The sequence below is a fragment of the Dipodomys merriami genome, unplaced genomic scaffold (assembly GCF_024711535.1).
Source record: "Dipodomys merriami isolate MVZ:Mamm:240054 unplaced genomic scaffold, mDipMer1.0.p SCAF_104, whole genome shotgun sequence".
Taxonomy (NCBI): domain Eukaryota; kingdom Metazoa; phylum Chordata; class Mammalia; order Rodentia; family Heteromyidae; genus Dipodomys; species Dipodomys merriami.
In genome coordinates this window covers 3,964,901-3,984,098 of record NW_027202316.1, presented here as the reverse complement: position 1 = coordinate 3,984,098, position 19,198 = coordinate 3,964,901, and the positions used below count along the sequence as shown (strand labels likewise).

Here is a 19,198-nt window from a genome sequence, read left to right as displayed (position 1 = left end):
CTGAATTAACTTATCATACCACCAGTACATAAAATTGAACAAACAGTAACACTTCTAATTATTTTTTATACTACTTATTAAAAAATGAAGACAAATGCTTTGATTTTACTGCATCATTAAAAATAATGCTTTTAGGGAGGGAGCAATTGAGGGGGTGACATTTTCCAAAAAGAATTATACTCTTTTACTTTTTAAGATATAAAAAGGGCTGAAAGCTAACTTTGGTGTCTACGTAGGATCATGAGGAATTTTGTGTTTTGCATATTCTCATTTGTATCAGTTTCCTGCTGGATTTTGTACTTTTCCTTTTGCTAGCAACTCTCATGGCCCATTCCCCCACTGTCTCTCTTGAATGGACTTAGATAATCTTCACATTATGGGAAAAAGTAAATTTTGTAAGTTTTGTGATCAGTTTAACTATAGATATTTATTATCCTATAAGTCATCTATTTTTGTAACTATCTGTGGTCTGTCATTTATTTCTAACTCATGTTTCTTGCTAATTATGGTAATAGGAAGGGAGACCTAGATTAGAAACTTAATTTGTACTCTTCAGCTAATCTGTGAATATAAAAACTATACTTGTACCAGGCATGGTTGTGTGCACCTGCAATCCCAGCAATTGAGATATGGAGTTCAAGGCCATCCCCAACTGCATAATAAGACCCTGTCTCTAAAAACCAAGTCTGGGATTGTATCTCTGTGATAAGCACTTGCTGAGTCTAAAACCTGGGTCTCATCCCTAGTACCACAGAAACAAAATCTTACATTGTTGCCTTGCTGAAATGCAGCCTACTGCAGTGAGAAACAAATCCAGGTGTTGAAATCCACTCTAGGAGATGGAGCGGAGGTAACCTAATGGTTTTTTATTTAACTTTGTGATAGAGTCCTTGGCATTGGCCTGAGGAGGGCAAGGTGAGGTTCTGGTGTTTAAAGGACATTTTAGGTTTTCCACTAATTTGTCCATCTTTACCTTACACATATACTGTATTTGTTTACAGTCTGCAGGTGGATATAGAATTTAAATGTTTTGTTTAATAAACATTTACCTCCCTCCCCCTAAAAAAGAATTGTACTCTTTACCTGACTGTAATCCCTCCGTATATCATTTGTATAATAACAATAAAATTTTAAATAATAATACTTTTAGCAGGGTGCAGTGGCTTACTCCTGTCATTCCAGCAGAAGTTACATAGCTGGCTTGAGATCAGGAGGGTATCAGTTCCAGACCAGCCTGGGGAAAAAAGTTTGGGAGACTCCATGTCATTGGAAGAAACTGGGCATATTGGCACATAACTGTCATCTCAGTTATGGTAAGAAATGTAAAATAGAAGACTGGCAGCCCAGGATCAAGCCTGGACAAGAAGCAAGACCCTACCTTAAAAGAATCAGTGGAGCCAGGTGTCAGTGGCCTATTCCTGTAATCCTAGCTACTCAGGAGTCTGAGATCTTAGGATAATGGTTCAAAGCCAGCCTGGGCAAGGAAAGTCTGTGAGACTTTCCTCTCCAATTAACCACCAGAAAACCAGAAGAGGTGCTGTGGCTCAAGTGGTAGAGATCTTGCCTTGAGTTGGAGAGCTCAGGGATAGCACCCAGGCCCAGAGTTCAAGCCCCAAGACTGACCAAAAAAAGAAAAGGAATCAGTGCAGAAATAAGCTGGGACATTGCTCAGCCTAGCACCTGCCTTGTATGCATGAAGTCCTGAGTTCAAACCTTAGTACTGCAAGAGATAGAGTAGACACAGAGATAGAGAGACAGAGACATCCTATTAGCTATTGGCTGGGATGCAGCTTGGGGATAAAGACTTGTCTAATATGTACAAGTTCCTGGGGTTCAATTCTCAGTACCCCCCCCAAAAGCCATTTTCAAGCATATGTGTGAATCTTGTCATTAGGAAAGAGAAGGGAAATATTACAGTCTCTGGCTTGGTAAGTCCAGGGCCCTTCCTGGATGCTTATGAAGACTAAAAGGCTAAATACCTCCCAACTGCCCAATCCCTGGTGATGGAAACGATGACAACAGACTAAAACCTAAGGCTTTATCAGACGTTTCTCCACTCCCATCTCTCTCTAATACCATTCTAAGAGATTTATTTAATCCACTGAGGTCTTTGGAGAAAAGTCACATTCTAAAGTAATGTGAGGCCCTGAATGCCCAGGAATCTCTGTATTTAAAACTGGTCAAACTAAAAAGTCAAGTAGCTGTGGATGACAGAAGCCTGTGTGCTATTCTGATTTGCTGTAGCATTTCTTGAGCCTAGAAAGAGAGGATTGCCTTAAAGCCTTAATAGTACAGACTGAGCCCTAACTGACAAATGAAATAATCATTTAAACATTTGAGAATGATAATCAGAAAGAAAAATACAAAACTCTATAAATACAGCCCCCCCAAGATGATCAGTTTCAACAGAAACTGACTCCCCAAACTCTAACAAAGCTAAATAAAAGTCAAAAGGGGAAAGGCCATCCAATCAAGTCATTTCCTGTATTAGTTTCCTATTGCTACTGTAAAAATAACTATAAACTTAGCAGCTTGAAACAAAAGTTGGTTGTTATCTTATAATTACATAGGGAAGAGGTCCAAGACAGAATGCACTGAATGGCAATCTCTGGAAGCATGAAGGGAGAATCCTCCCCTTGCCTGTCCCTGCATTAATTGAATGTGGCCCTTCCTCCACCTTCCAAGCCATCAAAGGCAGGCTGAGTCCTTCCCACATCAGACCACTGGCCTTCCTCCTGCCTCCTACCTACTTACAAAGACTCCTATCCTATCTCACTAGCAACCTTAACTGTCCCTTGCCCTGTATAAATATTATTCACAGGTTTGAGGGATGAGGACTTAGATGTATTTTGGGGGTAAAGTTGGTGGGCTGTTGAATCGGATGCCCAAAGCCAAGCTTAAAGCTAAAGCACAATTTCATTTGCTGGTTCCAAAATTAAGTCATGCTCACTTTAAGGGCACAGTGTAGAATCATACAATTCTCAATTTGAGCCTAGAAGCCAAAAGAGGTCCTTGTTTGACAAAAGGCATTCTCAAAGCCCTAAACTCACCATCTGCAAACTAAGGCTGCAATGTCACCACAGAAGCCTTCTCTGAGGACTCAAAATGAAACTCAGCTCCTCAGCCCATTCCATATTGCCCATAGTCAATGCAACCATTTTCTCTAGAATGTGTATTACTAGCTGATGTCATATATTTAAGTGCTTTTTGTTTATAGTCTACCTTTCTTATCAATACCAATGTATTCTAGCATCTTAATAGTCAATAATATTTCTTTAATAAATAAAATGACCAATCTTGGAGTCTCTTAAAGTAACATTTTCTCCTAGGCAGTGACAATATAAACACTATAAGGATACAGATGTTCATCCTTTCACTCTAATGAATGCTAAAAATAGAGATTCAAAAATTTTACACACCAGGTGTGAAGTGTGCATGTTTTAATAACAGCCCTTGTAAGGCTGAAACAGAAGTGTGAGTTCAAACACATCCTGGACTCCCTAGTAAGTTCCATACTAGCCAGGACTACATACCAATAGCAAGACCCTATCTCAAAAAAACAAAAAATCTTGGATCCACAAAGTTTCTACCAAACTTCCAAAGGAATCTTTATAATATATGCTTCAAAAGAAATGTTTATCCATGCTTGAATGATGCAATAATCAGCTGAACCTGTAAATATTAATAGCTCATTAAATAAAAGAGCAAGTTTTTAATCCAAAAGCTATTTGGAAAGATAGAATATTTAATCCTATGCTCCATTTTTTCTCAGCAATCAATCTCAACCATTCTAGTTACTAGTTCCTATAACTTTATTTATTAAATACATGTAAAGAATCAATTTAAGATCCAATAAATGATTCATAATGTTCTGCTCATGAGGTGAGATAAACAATTTTTATGTGATATATTTTCTGATTAAAAAAGCTATCTCCTGGCCAGACATGGTGGTGTATGCCTATGATCCCAGAATTGGGAAGGCAGAAGCAGGAGCATGGCAAGTTCAAGTTCAAGGCCAGCCTAGGCTACAGACCCTGTAAAAAAAAAAATTAAATTAAATTAGGAAAACCCAAGCCAAAAGACCTGGGTTTATTTTAACAACAAAAAAAAAAAGAATATTCCTTAGGCTAGTCAATTAGAAATTGCATTTCATTTAAAATGAATTCCTCAATTAACATAAATAGCACATATGATTATTTTACATAGCTGCCAGTCCTTTTGGTTTTAACATGTTTATTAACTTAACCTGTGGTATTTGGAAGAACTAAGTCAGACCTAAATGGACATCATCTTTGAAGGATCCATGAATATTCATTTTCAAAGGATCCAGACATATTTATTTCAAGACTGTCCTCTGGTCCTGCCTAACAGGACCTATTACCTATTACCACAACAATCAGTATGGGAAGGATCTTATTGCTTCAAGTAAAATTTTTTTTTAAGATGGTTTATTTCTTCACTATGCTGCCCAACACCTATTACCACAACAATCAGTATGGGAAGGATCTTATTGCTTCAAGTAAATTTTTTTTAAGATGGTTTATTTCTTCACTATGCTTTTCAAAAATAAAATACCATCAAGGTAGAATAAACAGTGAATATGCATTAAAAGAATCAGACGGGATGACCCGTCATTAATTATATCTTACAAATCTGGCCCAACTAACCCAAGTTTAACATAAATACAGAACAAGAAAATCTATTGTTTGATGCTTGTATTTGGGTCTGAAATCAAGACCTCATGTTCTTGCTTAGCTTTCTTTCTGCTCAAGGCTGGCACTCTCTCTACTACTTAGCCAGGGCTTCACTTTCTGACTTTTTTCTGATTAATTAAAGGTAGGAGTTCCTCCAATTTGCCTGCCCAGACTGGCTTTAAACCGAGATCCTCAGACCTCACTCAGTCTCTTGAGTGGCTAGGATAACAGACACCATCTGCCAATGTCTGGTTTCAATGTAGTCCCATAAATGACACACTTAGCTATATTGGTTGGAATGCCAGTTCCGAATTTCTACGTTGATTACAAAATCCAAGTTAAAAATCTCATACTTTACATATTGACATATACAGCACTTTCAATTATATTAATTATATTTATCACTTAATTTAATTGCAGTTTTCAAGAGTAGTGAAATACATGGACAATGTAGGGTAGACAATATTCTTTTCTCAGAGGTACATTAAAATTGCAGCATGAGATAAACCTAAAATAACAATAGTTCTCCTAATATAATGTAAAAGCCCAGTTCATATGAGATGCATTATTTCAAGAAATGATAAATTGTTAGACACATGGTTGAAAACATTATATATTATTGTTCACAGAAATGGAAATTATATCCCAGCACTTCAATAAGGAAGATGTGCATAATGGAAATGTCTGTCCTGAGAAAACATTATGAAAGCTAATGGGAAGAAGATACAGAGAAGAAGAAGAAAAAAAGATAACTGACTCCTGGTCAGACTGAAATGCCTCCAAATTTAACTCTGAGAAATGGAATGTGATCAAACTCAGAAAAGAAACCCAAGAAAACGCCTCTCAAGGCTCAAATGCAGAAAATACACATAAGCAACCTGGACCTGGTCCATCAGCAGCTGATTAGAACTCACTAGAATCAGCACCATTCTGTAGAGCTGGGGAGTCCCTCCGAACTCCACATCTACAATACAAGCTAAAGATTACCACCATTTATGGGGTGCTCCCTATGTCTGAGGCACTCCACAAACTGTTGACAAGCATTCATCATATCTAACCCGCATCTCAAGCCTACAGCAAGTCTATAAGCCCATGTGTCATACAAGGAGATGCAGAACAGAGGGGTATGATGTCCAAGTTAGACACACACAAAGTACAGAAGACAGCCAAGGAAGGCATGAACTCCAGGCCAAGAGGCAGTCCTGGAATACCATTTGAAAATGCATCAGACATTTAAGGCAAAGCAATAAAAAAAGAGCCCAGAACTGGAACCCACTTTTGCTATACACTACATGTATACGACAGTGTCAAGCTTCCTTGTGGGTCTCCTCCCCTTTGGTTTCCTCTTTTTTTCTTTCTTTTGCTCTTTCATTCATTCTTTCTTCATTCATTCATTGGTAGTACTGGAGATTGAATACAGGGCCTGAATTGAATTCAGGTGGTAGGTGCTCTACCACCTCAGCCACACCTACAGCTCCTTTTGGGTAGGGTCTTGATCTATACCCAGGTTGTCCTGGGCTTTGATCCTCTCACTAGTGCTTCAATGTGTCATTGGAGATGATGGAGAAGCCATTATGCTTCTTCCCCAGCAACTGGGACAAAAAGCACAAGCCACACCCCTTGCTATTTGGTGAAGTAGGGTCTTAAAAGCTTTTATACCCAGGCTGGCCTCAAATTGCAATTCCCTGATCTCCACCTCTCAAGTAGTTAAGATTACAAGCTTGGGCCACCACATCCAGTTATGTTTTTCGTGATACTAGAGTCTGAACTAGGGTCTCACATTTGCTAGGCAGGCATTCTACTACCTGAGCCATACTCCCAGCCCTTATATGGTTATTTTTTTAGATAGGGTTTCACACTTTTGTCCAGACAGTCATGGATCTACCCAACTGGAATTACAGGGGTACAACACCATGACTGGTGTATTGACTGAGATAGATCTTGCCAACTTTTGTCCAGATTGGCCTAAAACAAATCTCCTCCTAATTTCTACCTCTTGAGTAGTTGAGATTACAATTACTATGTAGTTGAGCCACTGAACTTAGTCTCTTCAACTTTAAAACAACCTTTTCTTTCAACTTCTGTACTTACACTTGTTAATTCTCATCCCTAACTTCATAGGTGTTTTTGTCATTTCTATTCTAAAATTTTCAGATTGAAGGTAACTGATTATAACTATAAATTTTGTATTTTGTCTTGAGACAGAATCTCACTATTTTCCTAGTCTGGTCTCAAACTCCTGAGCTCATTCTCCTGCCTCAGTTTCCTGAGTGTTGGGATCACAAGTATGTGCCACCAGGCCTAGTTAGCAAATGCTTAAAGACACTTATTTAAATCGAGTGTTAAATATTATTTTCTATAATAACTATAATTTCAGAAACTTTGTACAGAAGTTACCTGCCATTTCAGTTCATTTGGAAATGTCTGAGGTTTTCTAGATGGAATTGCAGATAAGAAAGGAGCAAAGCATCTGGGTGATAGTTCAGGTTTCTATGTTATGTCACTAAAAGGAAGTGTACTTTTCTTACAGGTGGCATCTGCTTTGGGTGACAGGAGAGAGAAAAGGCAATTCTCCTGGTTTTATGATGGCATTTGTCCCTGGGCACACCTAGTTTCCTGGTCTTTGTTTTGTCCCTTCACCACCAAGTCTGAGGGATGCTGCCCTGTTCTCCACAAGTAGCACCGCTGAGGCCTAAATTCAAGCTCAGGGATGGCCCCCAAGACCAGCACCAAGAAAGGAGGGGAGGGGGAAGAGAGGGGAAGGAAGGGGAGAGAAAGGAAAGGGTAAGAGAGGACAAGAGAGGGGAGGAGGGGAGACAGGCAGGCAGGCAGTCTGGCTGGACCAAAAGAAGGAAGGAAGGAAGGAAGGAAGGAAGGAAGGAAGGAAGGAAGGAAGGAAGGAAGGAAGGAAGGAAGGAAGGAAGGAAGGAAGGAAGAGAGGAACGGAGGGAGGGAGCAAGGGAGGGAGGAAACTATAATCTCAGTGATTCAGGAATTATTATCGAGTAAAATGAATACAGTATATATGAGAATGTCTTATTCATGTAATATTCTTTATTAGGTGGGCTAGAAGTACAGCTCAATGGTACCATGGTTGCCCAACATCTGCAAGCCAGCTGAAGAGGGGGGAAATACTGTAAAATTTATAGTGAATAAATTAAAAACAAACTAAAAAACATTTTCATAGTGGCAAGAATCGCTTTTAAAACTTTACAGTAATTTCCTCTGTGTCCACATGGCTCAAATTAAAATACTGTTCAAGATGAAGAGAAAATGTTTTGATTCTTTTCAGGCTCATTTTTAAAGCTAATCCATGTAATATCTTGGAAGACAACCAGTAAGCATGCTCTTCTCCATGCCATGACCCTACTTTACCCACCCAGTCCAGCCTAGCTAGCTCAGACCTTGAGAATAAAAGATTTAGTAAAGCAGAGCAAGACCAAACAGTTCTAAGGTTAGTGTTGTAAACATTATCTCCACCTTTGGTCCTCAGCTCCACCCAGACCTGAGCTCCTCCCAGCCCTGGAGTTCCCCACCATACAGCTGGCCACTCCCTTTCTGCCCAGACCCACCAGAGCTCCCACCTACCTTACCTCCTACCCCCATCCCCAGCCCCTCCTGCTACCTGGATAGGGACGGGTGCCATGTGCTCCCGTTCTGGGGGAAATATGGCTCCTCTAATAAACATTGTAATAATCTTTCTCCTGCCTGCCTCCGCGTGGTCCCCTGGGATGGATATAATGGAGCCTTTCAAGTGTCAGATCAGAAAACCTTACCTCAGACTCATCTGTAGATTCTTCAAGAGATCCAGTGTCCTACAAAGCAAAGGAGGGAATGGTCAGGAGAGAAAAAATAAAACACATCTGTGTCCTACATCTAAATCCCATGTGCCCTTTCTGGAAGTTATCTGTAACTGCACTATAGAGGACCCTGAATGCTGGCCTTCTGCATACCTCTTACAGCTTACCCACACCTTGGCAGGCCTCAGCCTCCTTACTCTGGGGCTGCCTCAGCCTCCAGGGTCCACACTTCTATTTTCCCCAAAATTTGACAGCTGAGGACCATTTCATCCAGCAAAGCAGCCTCACTGATCTTGAGGGGGAAACACTCAGATCATCTAAACACTCAGATATCTCTGCATTACTCATCATCATGCTGTTAATCTAGTTGAATCAAATGACTATCTTGCTTAAACAGTTGTTTTTTTTTTAATAAAGAAACTTCCCAGCAATGGCACCTATGTGGTCCAGCACAAAAAGACTGAATAATTTACATGCACACTACACCATTGGCTCCAAGACAAATTCTGCCCTTTAGCAGAGTTCCTCTCTTGCTAAACAATGAATCTCGCTGCCATGAAAGAAACAAAGCAAAAAGGGAAAAATGGACTTGATCTTGCTAATCTCTCACCCGTCCACTGAAAGACAGAATCTGCTGACACCATGCGTCCTCCAAGAGGTCAGCAAGATGAAGATTTACTTAACGTACTTATAGATATCAATAGCAATAAAAGGTTACTGCTAATATGCTGACACAGAATGTAAGCATTTTACAACAATCCATGAGATGAGGAAAGAAAGAATGAAAACAAATGGGCAAGGACAAATTAGATTTAATATTTCTTCAAGGAAAAAAATGAAAATTTTAAAGAAAACCAGGTACATTTTTTCTTTACTCACTTAGGACTCAATAACAAGATAAGTTCAATTTATTTGACATATTCTAATGGTTTAAAAACTGTTTATTTCATTCATCAAATAGTAAGAAAGCTAAGCGCTGACAGCTCATGCTTGTAATCCTAGCTACTCAGGAGGCAGATGATTGCAGCACAAAGCCAGCTTGGGCAGAAGTCTTCAGTTAACCACCAACAAAAGCCAGAAGCAGAACTGTGGCTGAAGTAGAAGAGCACCAGCCTAGAGCAAAAAAAAAACTAAGGAACAGTGCCCAGGCTCTAAATTCAATCCCCAGGATCCTAGCTTCTTACAAAGCTGAGAACAAGAGATCCACCCAAACAGAGAAGTCTTTGAGAGACCATCTCAATGCAAGAGGCTAGGTATGACAGTATGCTACAGTATCATTTCAATTATGACAGTAAGGCTGAAGCCAAAGGCTTCCAGTGGAACAAAGAACTCCAGAAACAAACATACCTAGACAAACAACTTACCTTTCTTCTTTTTTTTTAACCTTTCTTTTGCAAAGCAATTCCTCAAACTCAAATCACCTATTAATGATCTCTACACCATGACATGCAATTTCCCCATCGTATTTATCAGCTGCAACCTGGATTATCTTCCCAAAGCACAGATTATGCTGATCAGTGCCTTTCCTCAAAGAGCCCTCCACAGTCTTCATCCTAAAGAACAGAATTCAGATATACCAGCAAGGTAGTCTGACCCCGATTACCCCTCAGCCTTTTGGCTAAGATCAAATGCAGCCAGACAAGAGACTTTTAGCTCTTCTACTCTATCCACAAACTTAGGCACCTCCTGCCATAAATGGTGCCCTTTTCAATGAGATATCAACTGCTCGTGTCTCTAAATCAGCCTGGTAGCAAATTGGTAGCCTGGGATCGGAGGTTGGTGCACAGATATTGTGTACGGCTCCATGAAAAAAATAAATATGTCTACACAGTTTCCACTGTACTTCACTTAGAACTTAGCAGCTATGCTGGCAATGGAATCCATTTCATCCCCCAACATTATTCCTAATATTTTTCTTTTTTTAATCAGTCATGGGCTTGAACTTGGCCTGGGCACTGTCCCTGAGGTCTTCAGCTCAACGCAAGCGCTCTATCACTTGAGCCACAGCGCCACTTCTGGTTTTCTGGTGGTTAATTGGGGATAAGAGTCTCATGGACTTTCCTTGCCCAGGCTGGCTTTGTACCACGATCCTCAGATCTCAGCCTCCTGAGAGCTAGGATTACAGGCGTGAGCCACCAGCGCCCGGCCATTCCCAGTATTTTATATGGGGGCAATCCATTTCTGCCATTGCCACCTGCTGCTCTGAACTTGTGATCTTTGTCAAAGCTTCCCTGACCCCATTCCCTCTACTGAGCCAGTCTATGGCCCATCTTAGCACTTGTGCTAATATGAATCCAACTCCCAGAACCCTGGGGGAAGGAAGGGGGAAGGATGCTGCCAGGCAAGCCAGCTGTCTCACAGTCTCATGTTGCCAATCTGAGGTTTAAAGTTTGAAAATCACCAGCTATTTCTAAATGCTCACCTTCTTTAACAGCCCAACCTAGGACTTGCCCCCTTCAGCGAATTGTGTCCAAACTGCAAGCCCAAGCCACAAGGTCCAGATCTGGTGTCCTATGGCCTTTCTTTTTTCTGACTGTTCAGTTAAAAGCACCTAAGACCAAGTCTTATTCTCATCACAACTATTTTAAATGCATTTTGTGGATAAAATTGAAGGCTCTGGCCACTTCTGTCTCCCACTGTGCTACTCAAGGTCTTCACTCAGCATGTTTGCTGATGATGGCAAGAAGAGACGTGCAGGGACTGAAAACAGGAACTCTGCTCCACCACTCACACCCAGAATTCTCCCTAATGAGTAACAAGTACCTTGTCTCCACACAGAGTTGAACCTGCCTCATGACAGTTACAAGAGGGGATCCCAAAGGAAGGCAACAACAAACAAGGACAAAGCGATTCCAACAGTGTTTACAACCCAGCAAGCCCACTGTGCTCTCAGAAAACCCATGGAAAGGCTTTCAACCAACATCCATCCCTAATGCTGGAGCCAGAACAGGCCTGACAGTGGTGTGGGAACCAAGCACAGGGGGGCCCAGAGGCCAGGAGGGGTAAAGAGGTAGTCCAGGAGAGAGAAGCCAGGCCCTCCCTAAGGACTAGTGACACTGCCAGGATTTGGCAAACATATACATTGTTGAGAACTGGGGGGAGAATGAGGGGCTGAAGCATGAGAGCAGCTCCACACTGTGCAGGAGGCTGACATGGGGCTATTCTGTATGAAGAAAGACAGCAGAGACCCAGTCTCAGGGAGTCAGGCTGGGCAAAAGATGGACATGAGATACTCCACACGGTACAGCTACCTTCCCTCCCTTCCAAACTAACTATGTGTCTAGCTGAGCTTATTTGGAAAGAGGATTATGATGGATCCCCAGGTCTGGCCTGGCCTTAGGAAGGAGGAAATATTTTCTGTGATTTGTATTTGATCTATCATGTCACATAAGTTCTATTATTTTTTTTTTCTGGTCAATTGTGGGGCTTGAAGTCAGGGCCTGAGTGCTGTCCCTAAGCTTTTGCGCTCAAAACTGGTGTTCTACCACTTTGAGCCACAGTGCCACTTGCAATTTTCTGGTGACTAATTAGAAATAAGATTTTCCTGCCCAGGCTGGCTGCAAACTGCTATCCTCAAATCTCAACCTCTTGAGTAGCTAGGATTATAGGCATAAGCCTCCAGTTCCTAGCATAAGTTCTATTTTTCAAAACTCAAAGGGAACAAGTTTAGGGTACATAGAGACTAGGCAGGTTGAGTAGGAAAGATAATGGAGTATCTGGGGAGCTGGCAAGAGTACAAAAACAAAGAGTACAATGCACTCAATCCACTAAACTCAACTAGTTCATGCATTCTTATTGTACAAAGGAAGAAAAACCTTGAGATCTGCCCCAGTGTGGAAAAGGACAAGACTACTTTAACACTCTAAATCAGAATCAGGATGAGCTAATTCATATCCACTAATATACTTCAGATTCAGATTCAGCAGGTTTAAAATAAGGAGCTTACATTAGTTAACAAAAAAACACAAAGAAGGACATCAAGAACAGACCAAGGCGGGTGTGAATGAACCACTAGGAAAAGGTCCTGCCTGAGATACAGAAGCCCTACTCAGATGGGTGCCACCTCTCCATGGTGGTAACATGACAGGGTGCTATGGAGACCAAGAAGAAGCACATCAGCCCCCAGCCAACCCACATAAAATAGAAAAACTTACAAAGTAATAAGTAAGTGCAGGCTAACTTGAGACTACACTTTAATTTGAGGATAAAGAAAAGGCCCTCTAAAAAATCTGTTGATCCTATACTCAGAACTTTTTTTTTACCTTTAGTTACTGTTAAAATCATTTTTCTGGTCCTAGGGCTTGAACTCAGGACCTGGGACTCAGGACTCTTTCACTCAAGGCTACTGCTCTAGCACTTGAACCACAACTCTACTGCTGGCTTTTTGGTGATTAATTGGAGATAACAATCTCATGGACATTCCTGCCCAAGCTGGCTTTGAACCATGATCCTCAGATATCAGCCTCCTGAATATCTGAGATTACAGGTATGAGCCATTGCTGCTTGGTGGTAAAATTGTTTTTAAAAGATTTGTCTTGGCCAAAATATAAACAAAGAGAACTGTACATATATAAGCTGAGTCCAAACTTGGATGATTCATCTTTGTCCTATTCATAAGCTAACCATTTTAACCACATTAATACCTTCTATCATATTTCATACTTAGTAGTCTTAGTGAAATTCCTACTTCACAGGCAAGAAGACTTAGGAACTCAAATATGTATAAGTTAATAACCTAACAGAGTATACATGAGCATGGATGTGTCACTTGATAACCCATAAGTGTCTATAATAAACATAAAATTAAATTTCTATAATGGAGAGGTAAAGTAGAAACTCTCCCATCTAGTCAAGGAATAGATGGTCTGATTGCACAAATACTGTAATGGGTCATGTTCAAGGCTCTTTGTGCCCAGAAAATGAGAGGATAGCTCTGTGTACAACTATTAAAAGATGATATAAATTAGATAAGCACTAATTTAAAAAGGATATCCAGAACAACAAAAATGAAGGATGCAGAAGATGTAATCTATATTACGTTTGAATTATTAAGATTCTAGTTTCAAGTCAGATAAAAAAAATTCTACTGATCCTAATTTACAATTTGACAATTAGGAGTTATTCTAATAAATGCATTTAGACACCAAGAATCTGGAAAGCCATCAGCTCTGAGGAAGACACAGACATGAGTAAGCACTAGTCCTTAATTCTTGAGGACTCAGCAATCCCTGGGGAAAGATAAGACAAATACACAAACAGCCAGACTTCAAGCTGAGCGTTATTCATGAGAAGAGTGAAAAAATTCTGTTGGGCATCCATGATTATGAAGGCCAACTATAAATCGTTTTGGAGCTAAGTAAAACTGCTGGTTAGAAGATTGCCTGGCAGAATGTAGGGTATTAGTTCTTTCTGTGAACTATAAAATATAAATACTTTTGCAAACTTCCTCATATATTCAGCAAAAGCAAGGACTCCTCAATTGCTTTAAAATATCTGGTCGTACTTTAAGAAGTTACTTTAGTTTTAGACTCTGTAAGTTGTTTCTATAAGTATGTTAACTTTCTGCAGATGTCACTGTTTGGGTCATTTCAAAAACTAAAAGCAGGGAACTATCACAAAAGAATACAACTCAGGGGCTGGGAAGATGGTTCAGTAGTAGAGTGCTTGCCTAGCATGCATGAAGCCGTTGGTTTGATTCCTCAGAACCACATAAACAGAAAAAGCTGGAAGTGGCATTGTGGCTCTAGTGGTAGAGTACTAGCCTTGAGCAAAAGAAGCTCAGGGACAGTGCCCAGGCCCTGAGTTCAAGCCCCAGGACTGGCTAAAAGAAAAAGAAAAGAAAGAAAGAAAGAAAAAAAAAGAATACAACTCAGGAAAGTCAGTGTTGATAGGTCCAGGTTTTTGTTTGGCACCAGGGAAAATACCTTCTTTTGCCCTCACCATCTTGTTATCTAAGTTCATTTACTACAAATTTCAAAGCCTAAAACGCTCAGGAGAAAAAAAAGGCGTCACTGTCATGACTTCCAAAAAGGTTTACAGTGGCAGAACAGAACAATTAGCAAATTTCAATATTCCATTATTGTCACTTTTGACCTTCAAAAAATTGACAGCCTGCTATCAGATTTTAATGACTTTCTCCTATGAAATTAACTCAAAACATAACCTTACCACAGAGTGAGCAAAGCCAAATTATTTTTAACCTTTAAGGGACTAACAATATAAGAACACTTATGTGTTAGCCTTCCTTACAAGAAAAAAAAAAGGAATGTATTTATGTCAGTCTCTTTCTGCAATTGACATCAGACCACTGGTCTTTTCTAAGAGTGACACTGACACTACATAGGAGGCAAATGCTCATTCCAGCCATGTACTGCTGCTTACGTATCAAAGGTGGAATAATGGCTAGAAGGATAATCACTTAGGTCACAGGTGCTAATTCTATTTCATAAACAACAAAAACCAAAAAAAAAGTTTCATTCTCACATATTTTTTAAAGCAGGATGCTTTAGTGAAGAAAAAAATCATGAACTTTGGAGACAGAAGACTAAAATCTACTACAGATGTATGCCTGAATATGTTCTTCAAGTCAAGTGAAGTTTAGCCAGTTAAGTACCAAGTACAACTTAAGTACCAAGCAATAATCCAAATATGACATATAATTTATATTCTAATAGAATATACACAATGATATAGGAAGTAAATAGAAATTTTACAACACAGTATGTCAACGAGTAGTGAACATAGGAAAAAATAATACAGGAAGGAGGCCTCAAAGACTGGTCAGGAAGAGTCTCAGTCAGGAAATGATAGAAAGCCCTGAAGATATGAGGTCCCTAAAGGAAGATTAGCCTTAGCAAAGGTCCTGATGTAGGAACATGCCTTACTGGTTGAAGGAAGACCATGTGGCTGATACAGTGACAAGAGGGGAGGAACACAGTGAAAAATAAGAAGAAAAATGTGGAATAAGAGGTGGCAGGGACAAGGTCTTCCAGGCCAAACAGGCTACTGTAGGAACACTGGCAATTACTAAGCATGATGGGAAAGCACTACAAGGTTGGACATAGGAGGTATTTGATCTCATTTACATACCAGTATAAACATGTACCTCAGAATTCTTTGGACAGGAACAAATGCAATGTGAAAGGGATTTCTAAGCTTTTAAAGTGCTGTAAATACGGAAAACTTATTCTCTCTTGATATGATGATATATAGATAAATATCTAGATAGAGCTATACCTCACATTAGACAGCTTTGCAAACGTGTCTTCCACACAGGAGTGGTAAACATCAAGGACAAATCTTTCCTTTTCCCTACACTGCATCTAAGAACTTAAGGAACTTGTTTTATTTTGTTTTTAGTTGGGGGGAGGGTTGTTTTTATAGTAAATCATGAACAATTACAACTCAATATGACATAATAAGAATGAAGTGAAAAACAATCTCATCACTAATCAAACTGAGCAGTAACAGGAAATGGTGCATTCTTAGTGTTTTCCCTTAGACTGGTGGATTGACACAAGTAATAGAGTGCCTGCCTATCAAGTTCTATGCTATGAGGCTCTAAGTTCAAACCACATTATCACACACACACACACAAACAAAAATTTTCCTTTGATCTGCCCAGAATAGAAGAGGGCCAAAATTGGCCAAATTTCTTCATTACTCCTATATATAAAGTGTATATATGGCATTTTTAATTTTGAAATGAACGTGTTATACAAATGATAAAACCTACTAAATAAGTAAATGTCTGATATTAAATAGCTAACCATCACATCACTTTTTAGAAGCAATCACTCATGGACTAGTGAGGGAAAACTGCTTCAAAGTGAAATGACACTAAAAATGGAAACTTCAGTGATCTCTCTCAAGGTCTGGCCTAGATATTCTCTTTTTTCTCATCCTGATTTTATTTTGTCCTTTCATCATGTAGCCACCATCATCGCTGCATAAAAACAATACATTATTTCATTATACATCTCTACCAGAACTCCAATACCATGTCACTAGTTGTTGACTGGACACTGCCATCTTTATATATTGCCTCCTTTATATAAAATTAATGGAAGGGAAGGGGAAGAAAGGAAGATAGGGGGAGAGAGGAAGGAAAAGTAGGGAGGGAGAGAAGGAAAAGGAAGGGGAACGAAAGAAGGAAGGAAGGAAGGAAGGAAGGAAGGAAGGAAGGAAGGAAGGAAGGAAGGAAGGAACTTTAAATTAAGGGGGAAAAGGGGAATATGTTGTAAATTTATCTCCAGTGAAAAATAGCAACAATAAGTCGATTAAACTTTCACTGCGCCCAGCCCTTTGAAGCACTTTATAAAGTAATTCCACCTCCACGTCTTCTCGAAGGACAGACCAAGTATTATCTCCATCTTGTATCTGAAAGCTAAATAGTTCAGTCACGCCTTTTTCTTTTTCTTTTTAAGAGTAGGCACTAGGTTTATGCGAAGGCTCGTCTGCTCCAGAATCAGTACTTAATCCCGGCTTCACCTCCCGTCACCTGCCTGGGCTCTGGACCTACAGCCAACAGGAACAAGACAACACTCTTCACCTACTCTCCCATCTCCCACGGTGCTCGGGGTTGACCTCAAACCTCAAGACATCCCTTCCCGCTCCCCCGGACAGCAGGTCCAGGGGGTGGCAGGGCCTGGCTCCAGGACAAAACCTCACGGACACCAAAGGCTCAGAGGCCGGAACCGAGGAGAGGACGCGACCGCAGGCGGGCCGCCCCGGACCTGGGGCGGGGCGCTCTCCCCAGGCCCGCCCGGCTCCCTAGGAGGAACTTCCGCCGCCCTTCCCCATCCCGTCCCGGGCCGGCCTCGCTCTCCCGCAGACCTCCGCGCGCCGCCCCGCGCCCAGACTACAGTCCATCTACCCGACCCTTGTGCTCAGAACCAGCGCTGGCAGCTTTACCTGTTCCTCAGCTTCCGCCATGGTGCTGCCGGGGAGTCACATGACCTACCCGGAAGTGAGGGAGCCCCGGCGCCTGGCTCGAGGCCTGCTGGGAAATGTAGTTTCAGCCGCACCTGCCATGGCCACTTCATCTAGCTCGGAAAAGTAGTTGAGAATGGCTTTGGAGAATGCAGACAGAACCATTGCTGATGCTATGATTTGTTCTGTTGTTGTTCTGCTTATAACGTTTATTAAGCACATACTCTAAGAGCGAGCCCCTGGTTTATAGGTGGCATTAAGTTGTTTAGACCACTCCACAATTCCTTTTTGTTATCCCCATTTGTAGGAAAGAACAGCGTGCCCCAGAGGTCACACTAGAGTCAGACTCTGTCCCTGTCTGATGCCAAAATCTCATTTTCATCAAGGTCTGTTCAGTCTAATATTTTTGCCACCCTCCACCCCAGTCCCTTTCTTAACTATATTAAATGACTGTAAAGTGATTTTTTTTTTTTACCTTGAAAAGCCAACATACTATTTAACTTGTACTACTGGCTACTTTCAAATACATCCTTTTGACATAGTGAAGTAAGATGGCTGAGCCTAAATAATTTCTTGCAGCCACCCTGGTGCTTAGGAAGGAGACTCGAGGCTCATCACCCCTGCTCCAAGGCCTAGAGGCGAGACAAGCCATCCTTTGAAGTGCAGATGCCTGGCTCAATGGACTGAGCTAGAAGGGCTCTGTTTTGGAGAAATGCTGAAGTCATAGCCTTAGGAAAGCTGAAGGCTCTGATTCTGCATTGATTAGCTTCCTAATTGGCTTGAATCACCAGCTTCTGAGTAGCCTCTAGGTAGAGCCTATATAGAAGGTTAAGGCCTATCTTGCCTAGATGGAAAAGTTTTGCTGATACCTGAGTATGTTCATTTAAGGTCTGGCAACTTGTCTTCATGGTGGGAGAGGGTGATGCACCTGCCGGCTCACCCCACGTCCCCCACCAGGTGATAGTCCTTCCTGGATCTCTGAAGACAGCCGTGGGCACTTGGCTGATAGGTTGCTGAATCTGTCAGTCCAGTGCTTGGGACTGGACTGTGTCCTGTGACCCTGCCCCCGCCCCTACCCAGACCCTATTTAGGCCTGGACCAGCTTAGGTGCAGGAACGCCATGCCCTGTGTCTTCCTAATCCAGGCCTGTGTCCTGTCTCCTGGCTCATCTCCCATCATCATGATGTCCCAATTCAGCTCTTCATCGGAGCTGAATTGGCTTGTTGGTATTATTTTTGTTCTTTCCTCTCTAACATGTTTCCTAGCTGTGTTATGTGGGGCTGCAAGCCTTTGTAAAAACTGTATAATAAAGATTCCAATATTTCATATTCCAAAATGTGGCTTCTGGGATGATTCGCCTTACAACAATAGGAACACTGAACTTTTAAAAAGCTATATTGTTATTTTGCTGACCATTTGCGTGGTGTCTTTTATAGACAAATATTCAAATAAAATATAAACATATGGTTTATAGTATCTGTAAAACTGCTGTATCACTACCATCATGAGTTCTATTTTAATTCTTCAGATACCTGTGCTGTGCTGACTTGTCTGGAAACAGTGTTTTCTGCTCTACAATTACTTGAGTATTTGGCTACTCACAGAGAACTTCATAGTGGGAAACCTGTGACAGATGCCTCTATGCCTTTTTTTTTCTCTTTTCCTTTTTTTTTTTTTTTTTTTTTAACTTCCCGTGCCACATTGACTCAGGACTCTGTTTCTCTAAGTCTCTAGCTGTGGCTTGCGGACCTCTAATTTGTCAGTGGTTTAGAA

At 40.9% G+C, this 19,198-nt stretch overlaps 1 protein-coding gene across 1 annotated transcript in view; it reads right to left on the bottom strand.

Annotated features, from left to right (window-relative positions):
- Vps41 (VPS41 subunit of HOPS complex) overlaps positions 1 to 17,452 on the bottom strand; it is a 127,747-nt gene extending 110,295 nt beyond the window's left edge. The window contains exons 1-2 of the mRNA XM_069998503.1: positions 17,408 to 17,452; positions 8,471 to 8,509 (exon numbers count right to left, since the gene is read on the bottom strand). Coding sequence (XP_069854604.1) covers positions 8,471 to 8,509; positions 17,408 to 17,428 — 60 coding nt within the window. The 5' untranslated portion in view covers positions 17,429 to 17,452. The remainder of the gene's footprint in view (positions 1 to 8,470; positions 8,510 to 17,407) is intronic.
- Between the last annotated feature and the right edge of the window lie 1,746 nt (positions 17,453 to 19,198).